Raw genomic sequence first — 20,901 nt, forward strand, 5'->3', positions numbered from 1 at the left:
TTAAAGAGATCAAATGAAGTCATGTATGGGACAGCACTCTGCGGGAAATAAAAGCAAATATTACTTGTTCAAAGGCTCAGCATGCCCCCGCAAAGGTGGTGTTATAAAAATCAGCCTCTTTTCTTTGGAGAAAAAAGTTTCCCTAGTTTCCAACTTCTTTGAAATGTTTTGTATGTTTTAGGCAGGAAAGAAACACGCCCATATTTTATTTATAAGTATCTATCCTTTGATGTGTCAACAACACAATTTCATCATATTTTAAAATTTTTTTAAAAGTCTTGCTATTTTCTGTAATACTTCAAAAAGTGAATTTACAGTGTTCATAGATGTATTTTTTAGAGGAGTACAGTCTTTATTTTTTAAACTCTCAGACATAAACAACCTCAACCAGGGGAAAAGAAATTCAAAGTAGATTAAGTAGATTAGAAGGTACATAAAGGCCTGTAAAAAGCTCAAAAATCTATTAAAATTCATGTCTTCTGAAACAGGAGAAATGTTTTTGAAGCAAGTTTTAAAAACCAAATACCACACAAGTAAATGAAGTCTGTTGTCAGTGATTAAGGAGGTTTCAATTTTACACTAGAATTTAATCTTGAGACTTGTGTTTTGCATTGAAATTTCAATTTAGTGCTCTTCTACTCCCAGTCAGAAGCACCAGCTGCCTCCTCAGCCTCCTCTACTCAATTATCTAGATACTGCTCTAAAGGTATTATTTTTAAGTATTTAATTCTAAACTACTGATGCTTGGATTTCTACGTTCTTGTTCACACGTTTCCCAGTTAGACCCTAAGTTCCTAGAAGGCAGACATGGGCTCTTTCTCCTCCTTCTTCCAAGGCTGCCTCGAGAGCTGGGGACCCGTCCTAGAGCCCCCTTTTTGCTGATGTCACAGATAACAGCTTCACTGGGAGGAACATAATAAAGGTAGTAGGGGAATCACAGCAACCCTTACAGTGAAGCACCGGTGGCTGGCCTCCGCCTAGCTCCCCAGTGCCTCCTTCCCAGGGAAGGAGGTCTTCCCCGGCCTCCGGCCCTCCCATCTTCCTCTGCACCCATGTGGGAATAACTCACTGACATCAGCTCCTTCAAGGACGTGCATCCCTGTCCTTCTGTGCACTTCTTCTATCTTTGTCTTTCTCATCCCCCTAAAAACTCTGCTCCCTGAGTCGGGCTGCTCCACACCTTCCTGGTCAGTGGCCCTTTGCAGGACGGGGGCTCCTGCCCTGCCACCTCTGTCCTGAGGGAGAGAAGCACCTCCCTTTCCAGAACCCCCATTTCCACCTATGGAAAATCTCGTATGATCTAGAAGTCAGAAGACCCTTTTTCCTTAAAATGCAAATGACACCCATTTCCCCACCCATTGGCTTAAAACATTGCTTCAGAAGTAATTTCAAAAGAGATTAATAATTACGACAGCCTTCGCAACTACAGGAAAACCCCTAAACTTTGGGAGAAAATAAAAAGCAATGCTAATATATTAACTATAGAAGAGCATAAGAGTTTAAGGAATTTCAATAGCTGTGTGCGCAGTAATATGAAAGATGTCTATACGACTTTTCTTTTTTCATTTTCAAATCAAGAAAAAATTTTCAGTTTCTTTTGACCTGGAAATTCTTCTCAATGAGCATCTCTCTGCCCAATGCACTCGACTACCACTAGGTGGCATGCCCAGCCATGACGCGGGCACAGACCAGCGCTGGGGGGGCGGGGCGGGGGGGGTCTACGTGGTCTTACACAGTGGCTGGAAATTCATGTGAGTTCAGCACCTTCAGAGACAAAAAGTCAGCAACGACCTCGGATCTTGCCTGAGGCCACCCCTGAAATGAAAAACCCCAATATAAATGGAAAACAGAAGAAAATGTGGGGAAATGCAGCACATGGCTTCCTTGATAGTGGCTTCGTTGATAGTCGTGCGGGTACCAAGAGGAAATTGAGGGATTTGGTGTTGGTGGAGCATGATTTGTTCCGTGATAGAACTTAGTTTCACACGGTGGATCCTATTTCCCAGAAGTATGTGTCACCACCACCTTCTTTAACACTGAGGAAATAGGCTGCTTGCTGAGGTAAGGTGCCCTATTTTCAGTTCAAGAATAGTAACAAGCAAAGCAAATATATATGTGTATATATATATATATATATATATATAAAATATATATTATTATATATAAAATTATATATAATATATATTATTTATAATATATTATATAATGTTATATAAAATATTATATATATAATATATATATAATAGGAAGAAATAACAGAGTGAAGAATAAGAAAATGTGGCAGAGTATGGGGGAATAAAATAATGAACAAAAACAACAGTAACAACAACAAAACTCAAAGCTATACTATGCTGTGTCTAACTGGAAAATTAAGGGCTCATTTTGGAAACTGGCTCCAATCTTTCGGACATGTGAACTACTGAGACATTTTGAGCCTCCGAGATTAGCAGTGAGAAAACTCTATGTTGAGTGAGCAAGAAAGTTTGAGTTCCTCAACTTTTTCACTGCAACACTAAGTTTGGGGATTGACTTTGGCCATGGACATTTCAAAGGAAATTAGTACTCATTTTTTGAATGCTAAATGACTTGACCCTTCCAAATGACTTAGAACGTCAACATGCCACAACATAAAATACGTACATGTCCCTTGCTGCTAACATCCTACCGTGGGGGCAGGACCACGCAGGAAACATGAGTTAGACAGAAGATCCACACAGCTGACTCTCCAGATGACGTGAGCCCACGGGTGGAGCTGGCTAAATACAGAACTATATATGTATTTGAAACTTGTGTGTCCTGTTGAGTTTCTGCTGGAATTTCTCCTGGACAATTTATGTAAGTGCAAACAAAAGTATAAAAGTCAAAGTCTAGGCACTTAGGAACAAACTATATTTTTAGCCATTTGTTCTGAGACTCTATCTAGCCGTAATAAAGCAGACAAAGCCAGACCCCAAGCCTGCAAAAGCTGATTAAAAAAATAAATACCTGTTTTCTCTCATATAGAACAAATCTAAAGACTGTTTATAGGCCCTTCCCAGATTCACATGCTACAAAAGCAGAAGAGCTGAGGTGGACTCAATAGCACATTAAATAGGGATAATTATGTAACATTTATTAAGAGCCACACAATACACAAAATAACTGTCTTTCTGTACATGGGCTCCACAAAGGCTACCCGTTTCACCATATTTACCGATGATCATCAAACTTTTACCCTAGAAACTTAAGATATACAAATGTTGAAACTCACAACATCAGTGGTAATTCAGAAAAAAAAATTTTTTAATTTAATTCTGCCTAGTCTTTTCAAGCTTACTTTTTTGTTCTTTTCTGTCTTTGTCAGATGGATTGTTCCTGGCCAGCCTTGTGACTCCTACCTTCAGGCTGACCTTTCGATAAGCACCACTGGACAAGGAGGTTGGAACAAGAAGGGGCAAGAAAGAGGGGGAAGTGGAGGCGATGATGAGAATTATTTAAGAGAGCAAAAGAATGAAATCTGCAGAGACTTTTCCTTTTGATACTTTTTCAAGCTCCTAATGCTCTGAGGCTGCAGCCATACAGTCTCTTGATCACTGTTTTAACTCACAAAAGCCAACTGTCAAAATGGTTAAGCCCACAGTGGGTGCATCCACATGCTAGGACTTAACCAGGAATGTCAAGAGTTCGTCCCTTCCTCCCTCCTCCTGTTTTGAAATTACGTGGACGCACAACTGCAGACATTTACAGAGGAGAGAATTTAAAAGCCCAGAATTTACAAAACAAAAAAGGCAATGGGATTTTGGCCGGCTGTTTTAAACTTGCCTCCCAGGTCGGTTAAAATCATACCAATGTGGATTTCTTGCCTCACATTCTAAGAAAGACACTGCTCCTTCCCTGCAGGCCTACAGGACAGATACGCATCGGTCCTAAATGGTGACAGGGTCTGTGGCTGAAACAGCTGTGCAAGCAGCTCAGCCAGCACGGCCTGGACATAGCTCCTGTGCAGATGTGGTCATATCAAGCTGGCCCTTGCTGAACATTCCAGTTTACGTGTTTGCAGAACTGGATTTTTTTAGATTAAATTATCAATTTACACCTTTCCACAAAAAGTCCAGGAAATTCCTTAAAGTGTCCTCCTTCACATTTTTACTTGCTTCAGAGGAAGCTTTCAGCTGACAGACAAAATCCAAGTGAACATTTTGTGACCGGTTAAGATATCAAAGGGAGGGAATTGTCTTTTCCTCGTGAAAAGAAAAGCAATAAACTTCTGCATTCTTGTGAGCAATAAAACTCAGAATAGGAAGCCTCAGCCTCCGTAAGAGTCTAGATAATCTTCCTTATCAGAGAGTAATAGCTGATGGCCATTGTTACCACACTGAGTCAATGATGGACTGCATTCCTGGTTTTATGTCAACATTCCTTAGTTATTTAACATCTGTCATGGGCATTTTCGTGTTCCTAACAAACACAGAAGAACTGGTCCTACAGGGCATTAGGAGTGTGGGCCTTACTGCTCTACAGAAAGAAAGTTCTCTTAGGCTGTTTCTTGGTCTCCTGGGAACAGATGCAATTGAGATTTCCAAAGGCTAGTGCCTGGGAAGTGGCACCAGGCAGGGCCAAGGCACACCCACAAGGTTGAGCTTGCCCTGTCCCCACAGAGGAAAACGAACCTCTCGGCCAGGGCTCGGCTCGGGGCACTCCTCACCGACAGCAGCTCCTCCTCTAGCCGCTGCCGCTCTGCTTCCAGGTGCTCCAGTTCATCTTGAGTGCGTTTCTGGGGAGTGACAAACTGCAGCTCTTTCAGAAGTTCTTCTTTTTCATTGATCAGCATCAGCTTTTCTTTTTCAACGTCCAGCGCCCCAGGCCAGGCCTCACTGTCCAGTTTTGACAGTTCAATTTTTAAGTTGGCCATACTAAAATAAAAAGATAAAAGGTATGCACATATTTAAAACATCCAAGAAAGGGAAGAAGACAGAAGCCCAAGCTAAGTTTGCGGTGTGATGGCTGTGCAGGTTTTCCTGACTGAAACTGACCAGAGTGGGGGGACAGTCCCTTTGTGAGGGCCCAGTGAGAACCATTGCCCCGCGCTGAGACCTCAGTGCCCATGGCTGCCGCGGGGCCTGCCTGGCCACAGTTAGCTGTCACCCAGTTCATTGTGGATGAGCACCGTGGATATGTCCATGCACACCAGAAAAGGAAATACACATGGAAAAGGGGGGAGGGGATTCCTTTCCTTCTTGATGGGGACAGTTATACAAGGGAAGAGAAAAGGTGAACAAAACCTCAATCAGGAAAAAGATGGAAGCAGTTCTATGGTCTTGTGCCATAAGTTCCTTGTTTTAGTTAAAAATACACTGCCATCTTAAATTGGTACTGCATACATAATTTACTTCTGGTTTTCACACACCGTCTGCACTTATGATAGATGTAACATCAGCTATTCTTCAGCTTTAACCACAGAACCATAAACAACTGTCTCAACGTACTGGAAAATTAATCATCAAAATGCTAAATAAGCATGATGTTATTAGCTTCATTAAGCACCAAAACAAAGGCTGGAGGAAAAAACAGGTTTCAGAGAACACAACCCGCCTCTTTACTTATTCAGAATTGAGGAGGAAAAGGCATTTTCAACAGATGCAAAAACCCTTGAGATTTATCTTTGCTTCAGCATCACTAATAACTTTAAAATAAAGCCCCAAATGGCAACAGAACAGCAATGCAACTAAATGGGAAAGGAAACACTGTCTTAAGTTTTGATGGGATTTAATTAAATTGAACTGGGAGCAACAATGCAAGAAGGGAAACAGAGGGACCTATTACTTATGTGATCGGGTATTAGGTAGGTCTTGGATTTTATTTTGCAAAGGGTGCGCTAAATCTTGGGAATACAACATGAAAAAAACTTCTAGGAACAACTAGGAAGAGAAATGCTGTGTAAGCCCCAGGTGGAATTAATTGTTAGCAGCCAAAGTAAATCAAAAATTCGAGCAGATCCATAGGCAGGAGAGTAAAGCTGAAGAGGGGCATACAGCCTGGCTCACCAAGACTAATTCTGAGTTATGGCAATACTCCTTCGAAAGACAGACAAATCCTAGGCTCTGTTCACAGCAGAACCCAGACATTCTGACTTCTAAAGGGTTGGCATGCTTATAAGACAAAGGACCTATATGGAAGCTTTCACTTCCCCAGGCCACCAAGCCACATCTGCCCTCAGGACTAAGTGAAGACAGGGCTCTCATTTGGGCAACGAGGAGGAGACAACAAAGTATATGAAATTTTCCTTAACTCAAGAAACTTAACATCCACCTTAGAAAACTTAGAGGTATTACATTAGCCAAATGAACTGTTGTTCAGAAAGGCAAAGCGACTTGCTCAGGCTCACGTGGGTAATACTCGGTGGAACAAAACTTAGGTTTCTTTCAGTCAATCAGAGAACCAAGTAATGCCCCATAGGGGCAAACTCTGCATTCAGGCTGCCCAGATAATTACCGTGTGAAAGTCAGATGGCCTCCAAGAACTTAAGACAACTACTTTAAAATTTTCATCATCAACAATAGTTATGAAATAGAAATAAAAATAAAAATAAAACCCAATAGTAATAGATGTACTTCCAAATCCGAGGCTGTGCTTTCTAGTCAAACCGACCCTTGGGGGCCCCGGGCCCTCCAGAAGCTTCTCTGCTGGGCCTTCCGTGCACCCGAGGAGGAACGAGGTAAGCGCCCCCGTCGCCTTCAGGGCGGCCGGGTTTTCCCCAAGGTCTTCCTAAAGAAGTACCCCACGGCATCTTTTGGCTCTTTAAAGGAAGCTAATGAAACCCCCTCTCCCTCCCAATCACCGGGGCGCTCTACTGAGGAAAGCAGCTCCGCGTCCAGCCCCAGACCAGGAAATGCGCGTCTCACTCCCCACCGAGTAAGAAAAAGTCATGAAAAGACTTTCTGAGGTAAAGGAGAGAAATGAGAACCTTCCCTAGAGGCGGGGAGAGGCGCTACCTCCGGACAGGGAGAGGCGGGGACAGGCGCTACCACCGAGCGGGGAAGGCGGGGAGAGGCGCTACCTCCGGGCGGGGAGGGCGGGGAGAGGCGGGGAGAGGCGCTACCTCCGGACAGGGAGAGGCGGGGACAGGCGCTACCACCGAGCGGGGAAGGCGGGGAGAGGCGCTACCTCCGGGCGGGGAGGGCGGGGAGAGGCGGGGACAGGCGCTACCTCCGAGCGGGGCAGGGCGGGGAGAGGCGCTACCTCCGGGCGGGGAGAGGCGGGGAGAGGCGCTACCTCCGGACAGGGAGAGGCGGGGACAGGCGCTACCTCCGAGCCGGGCAGGGCGGGGAGAGGCGCTACCTCCGAGCGGGGGAGGGCGGGGAGAGGCGGGGAGAGGCGCTACCTCCGGGCGGGGAAGGCAGGGAGGGCGGGGAGAGGCGCTACCTCCGAGCGGGGGAGGGCGGGGAGAGGCGCTACCTCCGGGCGGGGAGGGCGGGGACAGGCGCTACCACCGAGCGGGGAAGGCGGGGAGAGGCGCTACCTCCGGGCGGGGAGGGCGGGGAGAGGCGGGGACAGGCGCTACCTCCGAGCGGGGCAGGGCGGGGAGAGGCGCTACCTCCGGGCGGGGAAGGCGGGGACAGGCGCTACCTCCGAGCGGGGAGGGCGGGGAGAGGCGCTACCTCCGGGCGGGGAGAGGCGGGGACAGGCGCTACCTCCGAGCGGGGAAGGCGGGGAGAGGAGCTACCTCCGGGCCCCGGAGCCCGCGCGCCGCGCTTCCGAAGAGTGATCTCCTCACTTCTAATTCTGAGCCAATACTGCACAAGCTCAGATTGTGTTTTTTCCAGGCGAGAAGGGACAGTTTCATTCCCTCCTCGCTTCTCACTGATTCCCTGTTCCTCAGGGTTCAGCTTCGGTGGGGAGGGGCGGGGGCAGGGAGAGAGGCGCGGGCGCCCTTCATTCTGAGGACGGGCCGGGCGGCCTGGGGGCCGCGCGCGAGCCAGCCCGAGGGCGGGCGCCAGCAGATGGCGCTGCCGGAGCAGAGGTTCCCGCCGTGAGAGGACGCGCAGCCCGCCGACCCCGGGCGTCGCAACAGCAGCCCGACATTACCTTCTTTTGGCTTCTTCATACTGCAGGCTTAGCCTGACCTTTTCCGCTAAATTTGATCTACTTCTCACTCCAATCTAGTAAAAAACGAAAGGAAAAAAAGTCAATTAACTCTGCTAATGAATGAAGTAAACTGCTTTTGTTCCTAGGAAGTGCAAGTAACTGAAAAGCTGAAGAAGATGGTACTGAAAGCGGGAACCCCGGGTTAAGAAGGCACTAGCTTTATAGCCTCCGTGGGGAAGGACATTTCTCTTTAATTCAAACTTTGTCCATTTTTTTTCAAAGACCCAGTTTTTATCACCACTTTCTCCACACATATTCAAGATTTAAAAAGAATATATGAGGCAAATGTTTCCGGTATCTAAGAGTTTATGAACGGTGTACAAGACAATAAAATTTATGAGCTGGAACTAATTTGTTTGTCTCTATGAGTCAAAATTTCCATCATTTAGCTTTCCATGCCACAAATTATAAACTAAGTAACTTCAATTAATTTTTCAAACAGCTGACCCCTACTATTAATCTCTATCTGACTTTTCTTTTCATGGCACATGCTTCAAAGAAGTGTAAGAGGATACAAAAATATTTGGGAACTTATTAAAAAGTAAGTACCTACCAACAACATCCTAAAAGGGAGAACACAAAATAATTAACAAGATCCAAGCTGCCTGAGATATATTTTATAATGTCAGGTATAAAGCACAAATCAAACGTTTAAATATAATCAACTTACAATTCAGGAAAACAAGTTTTCTTGTTAGTTTAAAAAGGTATATACTTACGTTTCCCATTAGTCCTAATGTCTACTTGGAAGGAGAGAAAGTTAAATTCCCATGTCTCTCTAGCCTTTCAACAGTGTCTCTGAATAAATGCAGTATGAGAAAGTTCGAACAAAGCTATTCATAAGGACAGATTCTGGTTACACTTGGCACCCTGACAGAAAAGACAGGGCTGTGATTTTTAAAACCAATCTTATGTCTGAAACGCAGCCAAAATCCACCCACATATCTAGCTCCTGTTCCAGGTCGCCATCCATGCTGTAACGAAGGCCCATCAAGGACAGCACTGAGGCCAACCCTTCCACACACATAACTTACCTCTCCAGAAATGCTTGTTTGTGACCCAGCATCGAGAGTCTGTCTGGAGAGAGAGAGATGAGAGTTCACAGGGCTGGATCTCAAGCCTGGCTCAGATTTGCCAATGCTCTGGTCCAAATGAAACCGCTCTTGCAGCTTAGCAAGGCTCTGTACAGGAAACACAAAGTATCTCTCATAAAACTGAACCTTTAAGAGGCGACCTTTCCCCACCAAGCAAAATTATCTGGAGAGGGCTAAAGTGAATGGAAAAAAAAATAAACATTTTAGTTAGTATTTACCACTTAAAATTGTCAAAAAAAATAAGAGCAGAATATAATTTTCCACATGCACACAGATGACTGTGGAAGTATGTGATGCCATGTTAAACAACTTATTTTACCTTTCCCAAGAATAAAAGGTTTCTTTGCATTTAATAAATATATTTTTTATTTTTGAAATTTCATTATTAAGTCTTTATCTTAATAGGACCACTCACTATATGCAATAAAAATAACGGAAATGCAGAACACCTATGTAATGGAGTTTCATTTTAGATAGAGTAAGAAAACTACTATGATTACACCATTTTAGGTCTGGACTGCACCCAAGAGGTTATTTAGCCCACCTGCACGTTTGAGATAGGTAAAGTGAGGCCCAGAAACTGCAGTGCCGAGTGGCACGGGTCTCATGTAATATGAGCCTGTGTGTACATGTTACTGCATGGAACTGCTTATGGCAACACATTTGATTTGGCAAAGTAAATAGTCAAAAGCTAATGTGCACCTTTCATGCGGGAGACCCGAGAGACCTGAGTTCGATTCCCAGACCATGCACCCCACCCCATAAAAAAGCTAATGTGCAAAAAAAAAACCAAGGAAAAAAGCCAACAAACTAATGTGCCAGTTGTCCATACCCAGGTTTAATATAAACTGGGCTCAATTTAGAGGAAGGATGTGAGCAAATGTGAAAGTATTAACAAGGAAAATCTTACCTAAATTGTTCAAAAAGCAAAAACAAAAACAAAACACCCCACGATAATACTAACAATAGTAAGAAACCCATTATTATCAATTTAAGAAGAGCCAGAATTAACTCCTTGAATTGGAAATTCTCACAATAAGGAATCAGAAATATCAGAGATATGAAATGTTTCTCTTTTTTTTTTGGCATAGGCAGGCTCTGGGAAGTGAACGTGGGTCTCCAGCATGGCAGGCAAGAATTCTGCCACTGAGCCACCATTGTACCGCCCCACATATTTCATTTTTATCTAACTTTCTCTGTTTTCTCTCAAAGGGACATATATACAAACTTTATACTATAAAGGATTTCTAACAGCATTAGAAATGGTCATACTAAATAATACAGCACAGAAAAGAAAAAAGAGAACTTTTAGTGACCTTGGGCAAGTCTTTTCTATTTTCTTATTGTAAAGTGAAAACGATGGACTAGATTAGGGATTTTCAAACTAATCAATTTAGTGGATTGTGCCTAATATGTACAATCCACTAATTCAATTTTTTAAACAATCCACTAAATTGATTTAAAAATACAGGTTTTTTAATGATATAGAAGAGACTAGAAAATAAAATCAGAGGAACATTACCAGCATCAACAGTAGCAATATTTTTGTGTAACTTGTTGTGTACATTTGTGTGTCCATCTTCAGCTACGCAGATTTGTGTGTTATTGGGTTTTGATGTAAAATATATTTCTTTACTGTGAGCTGTGACCAAAGAGGTTTAAAAGCCACAGAAGATATCTAATGTCCCTTTTGAACTCTATTATCTATCTCTGAATCTAATAATTAATTATTCTATGCACATTAGTAATGGAAAGGAATCTAAGATTTTAATATAATCTGACCTGCATATGAACCCAAAATTTACATGGAAAAATCAAAGGTGACCTAAAACTGCTGGATTACAAGATTCCAAAATAAATCTGTTCAAGTCCTATTAACTTTTTTTCTTTAAATGTGTATTTTAGGAATTACTGATAATTGGCAGAAACATTGTGGAACAAAAACAAAAAATATAATGCTAAAGTTTCATAGGTGTTATAAATGTTAAAACCTTATCTTCTAGAGTGAGACTGCCTGGCTTTGAACCCCAAGTTTGCCATTTACAAGCTGTGTGACTTTAAGCAAGTTATTTAACTTCTCTGTGATATAATCTCTGTCTGTAAACTGAGGACAATAACAGACCCGACATCTTGAGGGTTACTGGGGGATTAAATGGATTATTTATAAGCAAGGCAGCTACCAGAGTGCCTGGCACTAAACCAGCATTCACAAGTATTCGTAATGATTATTGTTGCCTTTTCTATTAGATCTCTTCTTTTTTTTTTCTTTTTATTAATTAAAAAAAATTAACTAACACAACATTTAGAAATCATTCCATTCTACATATACAATCAATAATTCTTAATATCATCACATAGATGCATATTCATCATTTCTTAGTACATTTGCATCGATTTAGAAAAAGAAATAGAAAGACAACAGAAAAAGAAATGAAACGAAAAGAGAGAAAAAATTTTTTTTTAAAAATTAAAAAAATTAAAAAAAAATAAAATAAACTATACATCAGATGCAGCTTCATTCAGTGTTTTAACATAATAACATTACAATTAGGTAGTATTGTGCTGTCCATTTCTGAGTTTTTGTATCCAATCTTGTTGCACAGTCTGTATCCCTTCAGCTCCAATTACCCATTATCTGACCCTATTTCTATCTCCTGATGGTCTCTGTTACCAATGACATATTCCAAGTTTATTCTCAAATGTCGGTTCACATCAGTGGGACCATACAGTATTTGTCCTTTAGTTTTTGGCTAGTCTCACTCAGCATAATGTTCTCTAGGTCGATCCATGTTATTACATGCTTCATAAGTTTATTCTGTCTTAAAGCTGCATAATATTCCATTGTATGTATATAACCACAGTTTGTTTAGCCATTCGTCTGTTGATGGACATTTTGGCTGTTTCCATTTCTTTGCAATTGTAAATAATGCTGCTATAAACATTAGTGTGCAAATGTCCGTTTGTGTCTTTGCCATTAAGTCCTCTGAGTAGATACCTAGCAATGGTATTGCTGGGTCATATGGCAATTCTATATTCAGGTTTTGAGGAACCGCCAAACTGCCTTCTACAGTGGTTGTACCATTTGACATTCCCACCAACAGTGGATAAGTGTGCCTCTTTCTCCACATCCTCTCCAGCACTTGTCATTTTCTGTTTTGTTGATAATGGCCATTCTGGTGGGTGTGAGATGATATCTCATTGTGGTTTTGATTTGCATTTCTCTAATGGCCAGGGACATTGAGCATCTCTTCATGTGCCTTTTGGTCATTTGTATTTCCTCTTCTGAGAGGTGTCTGTTCAACTCTTTTTTTCATTTTGTAATTGGGTTGGCTATCTTTTTGTTGTTGAGTAGAACGATCTCTTTATAAATTCAGGATACTAGACCTTTATCTGATATGTCGTTTCCAAATATTGTCTCCCATTGCGTAGGCTGTCTTTCTACTTTCTTGATGAAGTTCTTTCATGCATAAAACTGTTTAATATCGAGGAGCTCCCATTTATGTCTTTCTTTCTTCAGTGCTCTTGCTTTAGGTTTAAGGTCCATAAAACCGCCTCCAATTGTAAGATTCATAAGATATCTCCCTACATTTTCCTCTAACTGTTTTATGATCTTAGACCTAATGTTCAGATCTTTGATCCATTTTGAGTTAACTTTTGTATAGGGTGTAAGATATGGGTCCTCTTTCATTCTTTTGCATATGGATATCCAGTTCTCTAGGCACCATTTATTGAAGAGACTGTTCTGTCCCAGGTGAGTTGGCTTGACTGCCTTATCAAAGATCAAATGTCCATAGATGAGAGGTCTATATCTGAACACTCTATTTGATTCCATTGGTCAATATATCTATCTTTATGCCAGTACCATGCTGTTTTGACCACTGTGGCTTCATAATATGCCTTCAAGTCAGGCAGCGTGAGACCTCCAGCTTCGTTTTTTTTCCTCAAGATACTTTTAGCAATTCGGGGCACCCTGCCCTTCCAGATAAATTTGCGTATTGGTTTTTCTATTTCTGAAAAGTAAGTTGCTGGGATTTTGACTGGCATTGAGTTGAATCTGTAAATCAATTTAGGTAGAATTGACATCTTAACTGTATTTAGTCTTCCAATCCATGAACATGGTATGCCCTTCCATCTATTTAGGTCTTCTGTGATTTCTTTTAACAGTTTTTTGTAGTTTTCTTTGTATAGGTCTTTTGTCTCTTTAGTTAAATTTCTTCCTAAGTATTTTATTCTTTTAGTTTCAATTGTAAATGGAATTCGTTTCTTGATTTCCCCCTCAGCTTGTTCATTGTGAGTGTATAGAAACACTACAGATTTTTGAATGTTGATCTTGTAACCTGCTACTTTGCTGTACTCATTTATTAGCTCTAGTAGTTTTCCTGTGGATTTTTCAGGGTTTTTGACGTATTAGTTAGGGTTCTCTAAAGAAACAGAATGAACAGGGAACACTTGCAAATATAAAATTTATGAAAGTGTCTCACGTGACCGTAGGAATGCAGAGTCCAAAATCCACAGGGCAGGCTGCGAAGCCGATGACTCCAATGGATGGCCTGGATGAACTCCACAGGAGAGGCTCACCAGCCAAAGCAGGAATGCCACCTGTCTCCTCTGAGTCCTCCTTAAAAGGCTTCCCATGATTGGATTTAGCATCACTAATTGCAGAAGACACTCCCCTTTGGCTGATTACAAATGGAATCAGCTGTGGATGTAGCCGACGTGATCATGACCTAATCCTATGAAATGTCCTCATTGCAACAGACAGGCCAGCGCTTGTCCAATCAGATGAACAGGTACCATAATTTGGCCAAGTTGACACCTGTCCCTAAACATGACAGTCCACCCCTTCTCAACTTGGCACATATATATATATATATATATATATATATATATATATCACCTTAGACCATACTTAATTTCCAAATGAAAACAAATAAGCACACATTTTTTCTTTTACCTGACAATACTCAACTGTCCTGCATATAACTGGAAACACATTAAATCTCTCCAGAATAGCGTGCAAATCCTTGGGCAACATTCATTCTTAAACTTGGTATCTTACAACTTAAATAGTATAACACAAACAAAACAGCATTACAGTCCTCGTTTCTGTAACTGATCATGTGGTCGAAGTTCATATTTATCACTACCTTCTTCCACTACCCATTCCATGTTCCCTTTCCCCTCAGTAAGCACTTCAGCTGGCCGTGGTTCTTTGCCTGGTGGGGTGACCCAAACCTTCATTCCTGAAGTCTCAGAGCCATTAGTGGTCCTGCCTGGATTGTGTTGTTGCAGTTTTCCATTGATTTTGATCACAGGGCATGGTAGTACTAATAGACGCCCCAGGGGATCTCCTATATTCCAAGAGAACTCTTCTTTACCTCCATTATGTAGTTGCAGTCCTACTTCCTTCTGATAGTCAGGGTCAATTACCCCAGACAATAATGTAATCCCCTTCTTGGTGTGTTGATCCAGAGGCATAAGTAGCCCAAAGTGGCCAGGTGGCAATCTTAACTTCCAGTTCAGTGGTATCACTGTTGTTTCTCCTGGAGAAAGCACACCCCGTTTTGGAACTAAAACCTGTAGACCAGCAGAACTCAGGGTAGCAGGGACAGGAAGCAAAAATTTTCCTAGTGGATCACTAGAAATAATAGTGAGTGGCACCACACCCATTTCCACCCCTTGGTTCCTGGACCCATGGATCCTGGCTATGGGAGAAACAGCACCATACAGCGGACGCTGATTCAGAGCATACACAGCTTCCTGGAGAACATTACCCCAGCCTTTCAAGTTTTTGCCACCTAGTTGGCACCGTAATTGAGTTTTCAAAAGGCCATTCCACCGTTCTATCAATCCAGCTGCTTCTGGATGATGGGGAACATGGTAAGACCAGAGAATTCCATGAGCATGTGCCCATTCCCGCACTTCATTCACTGTGAAGTGTGTTCCTTGATCCGAAGCAATGCTATGTGGAATACCATGACGATGGATAATGCATTCTGTAAGCCCATGGATAGTAGTTTTGGCAGAAGCATTGCGCGCAGGGAAAGCAAACCCATATCCAGAGTATGTGTCTATTCCAGTTAGAACAAATCGCTGCCCCTTCCATGAAGGGAGTGGTCCAATGTAATCAACCTGCCACCATGTACCTGGCTGGTCACCTCGGGGAATGGTGCCATATCGGGGGCTGAGTGTGGGTCTCTGCTGCTGGCAGATTGGGCACTCAGCAGTGGCTGTAGCCAGGTCAGCCTTGGTGAGTGGAAGTCCATGTTGCTGAGCCCATGCATAACCTCCATCCCTACCACCATGACCACTTTGTTCATGAGCCCATTGGGCAATGACAGGAGTTGCTTGGGAAAGAGGCTGACTGGTATCCATAGAACGGGTCATCTTATCCACTTGATTATTAAAATCTTCCTCTGCTGAAGTCACCCTCTGGTGTGCATTCACATGGGACACAAATATCTTCATGTTTTTAGCCCACTCAGAAAGGTCTATCCACATACTTCTTCCCCAGACCTCTTTGTCACCAATTTTCCAATTATGGTCTTTCCAAGTCCCTGACCATCCAGCCAAACCATTAGCAACAGCCCATGAGTCAGTATACAAACGCACCTCTGGCCAGTTTTCCTTCCAAGCAAAATGAACAACCAGGTGCACTGCTCGAAGTTCTGCCCACTGGGAGGATTTCCCCTCACCACTGTCCTTCAAGGACACCCCAGAAAGGGGTTGTAATGCTGCAGCTGTCCACTTTCGGGTGGTACCTGCATATCGTGCTGAACCATCTGTAAACCAGGCCCGAGTTTTCTCTTCCTCAGTCAATTCACTGTAAGGAACTACCCAAGAGGCCATAGCTCTGGTCTGGGAAAGAGAAGGTAATGTGGCAGCAGGAGTGGAAACCATGGGCATCTGTGCCACTTCTTCATGTAACTTACTTGTGCCTTCAGGACCTGCTCTGGTTCTATCTCGTATATACCATTTCCACTTTACAATAGAGTGCTGCTGTGCACACCCAACTTTATGGCTTGGTGGGGCAGACAACACCCAATTCATGATAGGCAACTCAGGTCTCATGGTAACTTGGTGGCCCATGGTTAAGCGTTCAGTCTCTACTAAGGCCCAGTAGCAGGCCAAAAGCTGTTTCTCAAAAGGAGAGTAGTTATCTGCAGCAGATGGTAAGGCTTTGCTCCAAAATCCTAAGGGTCTGTGTTGTGATTCTTCTATTGGGGCCTGCCAAAGTCTCCAGACAGCATCTCTATTTGCCACTGACACTTCCAGCACCATTGGAGCTGCTGGATCATATGGCCCAAGTGGCAGAGCAGCTTGCACAGCAGCCTGGACCTGTTGCAGAGCCTCCTCTTGTTCAGGTCCCCACTCAAAATTAGCAGCTTTTCTGGTCACTCGATAAATGGGCCGGAGTAGCACACCCAAATGAGGAATATGCTGTCGCCAAAATCCAAAAAGACCAACTAGGCGTTGTGCCTCTTTTTTGGTTGTGGGAGGGGCCAGATGCAGCAATTTATCCTTCACCTTAGAAGGGATATCTCGACATGCCCCACACTACTGGACACCTAGAAATTTTACTGAGGTGGAAGGCCCCTGTATTTTTGTTGGATTTATCTCCCATCCTCTGACACGCAAATGCCTTACCAGTAAATCTAGAGTAGTTGCTACTTCTTGCTCACTAGGTCCAATCAACATGATATCATCAATATAATGGACCAGTGTGATGTCTTGTGGGAGGCAGAAACGATCAAGGTCTCTGCGAACAAGATTATGGCATAGGGCTGGAGAGTTGATATACCCCTGAGGTAGGACAGTGAAAGTATACTGCTGACCTTGCCAGCTGAAAGCAAACTGTTTCTGGTGGTCCTTACTAATAGCTATTGAGAAAAAAGCATTTGCCAGATCAATAGCTGCATACCAGGTACCAGGGGATGTATTGATTTGCTCAAGCAATGATACTACATCTGGAACAGCAGCTGCAATTGGAGTTACCACCTGGTTGAGTTTACGATAATCCACTGTCATTCTCCAAGACCCATCTGTTTTCTGCACAGGCCAAATAGGAGAGTTGAATGGGGATGTGGTGGGAATCACCACCCCTGCATCTTTCAAGTCCTTAAGAGTGGCAGTAATCTCTGCAATCCCTCCAGGAATACGGTATTGCTTTTGATTTACTATTTTGCTTGGTAGGGGCAGTTCTAGTGGCTTCCACTTGGCCTTTCCCACCATAATAGCCCTCACTGTACGAGTTAGAGAACCAACGTGGGGATTCTGCCAGTTGCTCAGTATGTCTATGCCAATTATACATTCTGGAACTGGGGAAATAACTACAGGATGGGTCCGGGGGCCCACTGGACCCACTGTGAGACGGACCTGAGCTAAAACTCCATTGATCACCTGGCCTCCATAAGCCCCCACTCTGACTGGTGGTCCAGAGTGACGTTTTGGGTCCCCTGGAATTAATGTCACTTCTGAATCAGTGTCTAATAATCCCCGAAATATCTGATCATTTCCTTTTCCCCAATGCACAGTTACCCTGGTAAAAGGCCGTTGGTCTCCTTGGGGAAGACTTAGAGGAAGGTCAACGGTATAAATTTGTGGCAGTGTAACAGGTTTCTTCCCCATAGGGACCTGGCCTCCCCTTCATTCAAGGGGCTCAGGGTCTGTAATCTGTTTCAAGTCTGGAAATTGATTAAGGGGCCGTGACTCTGTGTTTTTGTAATTCAGGTTAGACTTCTGTTCCCTTGACCTAGAACTCTTTTGTTTATACAGCTCCAACAAGAATTTAGTAGACTGCCCTTCTATTGTATTTCTAGGCACCCCATGATTTACTAGCCAATGCCAGAAATCTCTGCGTGTCATATAATTTTGATGCCTCCTTTGAGTTTGTTGTCTATTATAATAGCCGTGTCTACCCTGTCTTTGGTGATTAAGTGCTGCCACCTGGCTTCTGCCAACTCGGGATCCTGTCATCCCCATTGTGTTTAAGGATTCCAGCTCAGTGACAGCAGTTCCTACAGTAATATCTGACCTACAGAGAAGTGTAACCACAGAGCTCTTGAGGGATGATGGTGCTAGTCTCACAAACTTATTTCTCACTGTTCTGGTAAAAGGTGCATCTTCTGGACATTCCTGGGGTGTAAGAGCAGGCTTTGCATGATAAATCCACTCTAACATCCCAATCTCTCTAAGCCTCTGGATCCCCTCATCTATATTATACCAGGGCAGTTCTGGCATTTCAACCTCAGGTAATGTTGGCCACCTTTTGATCCATGTTTCAACCAACCACCCAAACAAGCTGTTAACACCTTTTCTAACTGCTCTAGCTATAACATTGAATGCAGAATCTCTGCTTAGTGGGCCCATATCAATAAATTCAGCCTGATCCAGCCTTATATTCCTCCCACCATGATCCCACACTCTTAAAATCCATTGCCACACATATTCCCCTGATTTCTGTCTATATAAATGGAAAACTCACACAGTTCTTTTGGAGTATAACGTACCTCCTCATGTGTGATACTTTGTACCTCACCTTTAGGGGCCTGTTGGGACTTTAGTCTAGTTATAGGTCTAGAAGAAATGAGGGGTGGTGGGGGTGGGTCATGAAAATAATTAGAAATATCTTCCAAGCTGTTTGCTTCAGGGCTTTCATTTGCAGTTTCATCTGGTGAAACAGGATTAATAACTCTAGGGCTAATCCCTTCAGGAGGAGGTTGGGTGGCCAATTCCTCAAGGCAGGCTGGAGGTGGGGTGGTTATGTCCTCAGGGCAGACTATTACAGGGTTATCTAAAGAAGGCTCAGCATGGTCTAGGGTTTCAACCTCACCCCCAACATCATTATCAATCCATATGTCACCATCCCATTTTTCAGGGTCCCACTCCTTTCCAATCAATGCCCTCACTTTAACGGCAGACACCATGCAAGACTGAGATTTCAGTTTACGTTGTAAAGTTGCTACTCTAACAATAAGATTCTGAGTCTGATTTTCAGAGATCTCAAGTCTACGGCTACAGGAAATAAAATTTTCCTTCAGGATACTCATAGAAACCTCTACATCTTTCAGACGGGACTTAAGCTTCTTGTTTGAAGCCTTAAGCCCATCCCTTTCACCCTTTAATGTAGACAGTGTATCTAACAACAACCAACCAACATCTCTATAACTCTTATTTCTACATAACTCTGTAAAGGTGTCAAAAACATTATCCCCCAGAGTCTGGCTTCGTACAAGCGAAGCATTAGGAGAATCGAATGATGATATTTTGACTATCTCCTTTGCCAACTTAGTCCATGGATTGGGAGTGCGATTCTGATTACGGGAATCAGAGTCCTTAGTGTCTCTGAGCCCAGTCAGAGTAGAAAACCATTCATAAAAACCCATTTTTAAGATTCTGTTTCTTAAGAACCACTCCTGGTACCAAGATGTATTAGTTAGGGTTCTCTAAAGAAACAGAATCAACAGGGAACACTTGCAAATATAAAATTTATGAAAGTGTCTCACGTGACCGTAGGAATGCAGAGTCCAAAATCCACAGGGCAGGCTGCGAAGCCGATGACTCCAATGGATGGCCTGGATGAACTCCACAGGAGAGGCTCACCAGCCAAAGCAGGAATGCCACCTGTCTCCTCTGAGTCCTCCTTAAAAGGCTTCCCTTGACTGGATTTAGCATCAGTAATTGCAGAAGACACTCCCCTTTGGCTGATTACAAATGGAATCAGCTGTGGATGTAGCTGACGTGATCATGACCTAATCCTATGAAATGTCCTCATTGTAACAGACAGGCCAGCGCTTGTCCAATCAGATGAACAGGTACAATAACTTGGCCAAGTTGACACCTGTCCCTAACCATGACATATAGTATCATATCATCTGCAAACACTGATAGTTTTACTTCTTCCTTTCCAATTTTGATGCCTTGTATTTCTTTTTCTCGTCTAATTGCTCTGGCTAGAACCTCCAACACAATGTTGAATAACAGTGGTGATAATGGACATCCTTGTCTTGTTCCTGATCTTAGGGGGAAAGTTTTCAATTTTTCCCATTGAGGATGATATTAGCTGTGGGTTTTTCATATATTCCCTCTATCATTTTAAGGAGGTTCTCTTGTATTCCTATCCTTTGAAGTGTTTTCAACAGGAAAGGATGTTGAATCTTGTCAAATGCCTTCTCTGCATCAATTGAGATGATCATGTGATTTTTCTGCTTTGATTTGTTGATATGGTGTATTACATTAATTGATTTTCTTATGTTGAACCATCCTTGCATACCTGGGATGAATCCTACTTGGTCATGATGTATAATTCTTTTAATGTGTTGTTGGATACGATTTGCTAGAATTTTGTTGAGGATTTTTGCATCTATATTCATTAGAGAGATTGGTCTGTAGTTTTCTTTTTTTGTAATATCTTTGCCTGGTTTTGGTATGAGGGTGATGTTGTCTTCACAGAATGAATTAGGTAGCTTTCCCTCCACTTCAATTTTTTTGAAGAGTTTGAGCAGGGTTGGTACTAATTCTTTCTGGAATGTTTGGTAGAATTCACATGTGAAGTTGTCTCGTCCTGGACTTTTCTTTTTGGGAAGGTTTTGAATGACTGATTCAATTTCTTTACTTGTGATTGGTTTGTTGAGGTCGTCTATTTCTTCTTGAGTCAAAGTTGGTTGTTCATGCCTTTCTAGGA

At 42.8% G+C, this 20,901-nt stretch overlaps 1 protein-coding gene across 3 annotated transcripts in view; it reads right to left on the reverse strand.

Annotated features, from left to right (window-relative positions):
- The window catches only part of WWC2 (WW and C2 domain containing 2), a 298,652-nt gene that overhangs the window by 84,995 nt on the left and 192,756 nt on the right, over window positions 1-20,901 (reverse strand). For all 3 annotated transcript variants that reach the window (XM_077144655.1, XM_077144656.1, XM_077144654.1), the window contains 3 exons: window positions 9,159-9,305; window positions 8,065-8,138; window positions 4,650-4,892 (listed from right to left, as the gene is read on the reverse strand). In XM_077144655.1, coding sequence (XP_077000770.1) covers window positions 4,650-4,892; window positions 8,065-8,138; window positions 9,159-9,305 — 464 coding nt within the window. The remainder of the gene's footprint in view (window positions 1-4,649; window positions 4,893-8,064; window positions 8,139-9,158; window positions 9,306-20,901) is intronic.

The sequence above is a fragment of the Tamandua tetradactyla genome, chromosome 26 (genome assembly GCF_023851605.1).
Source record: "Tamandua tetradactyla isolate mTamTet1 chromosome 26, mTamTet1.pri, whole genome shotgun sequence".
Lineage (NCBI taxonomy): Eukaryota > Metazoa > Chordata > Mammalia > Pilosa > Myrmecophagidae > Tamandua > Tamandua tetradactyla.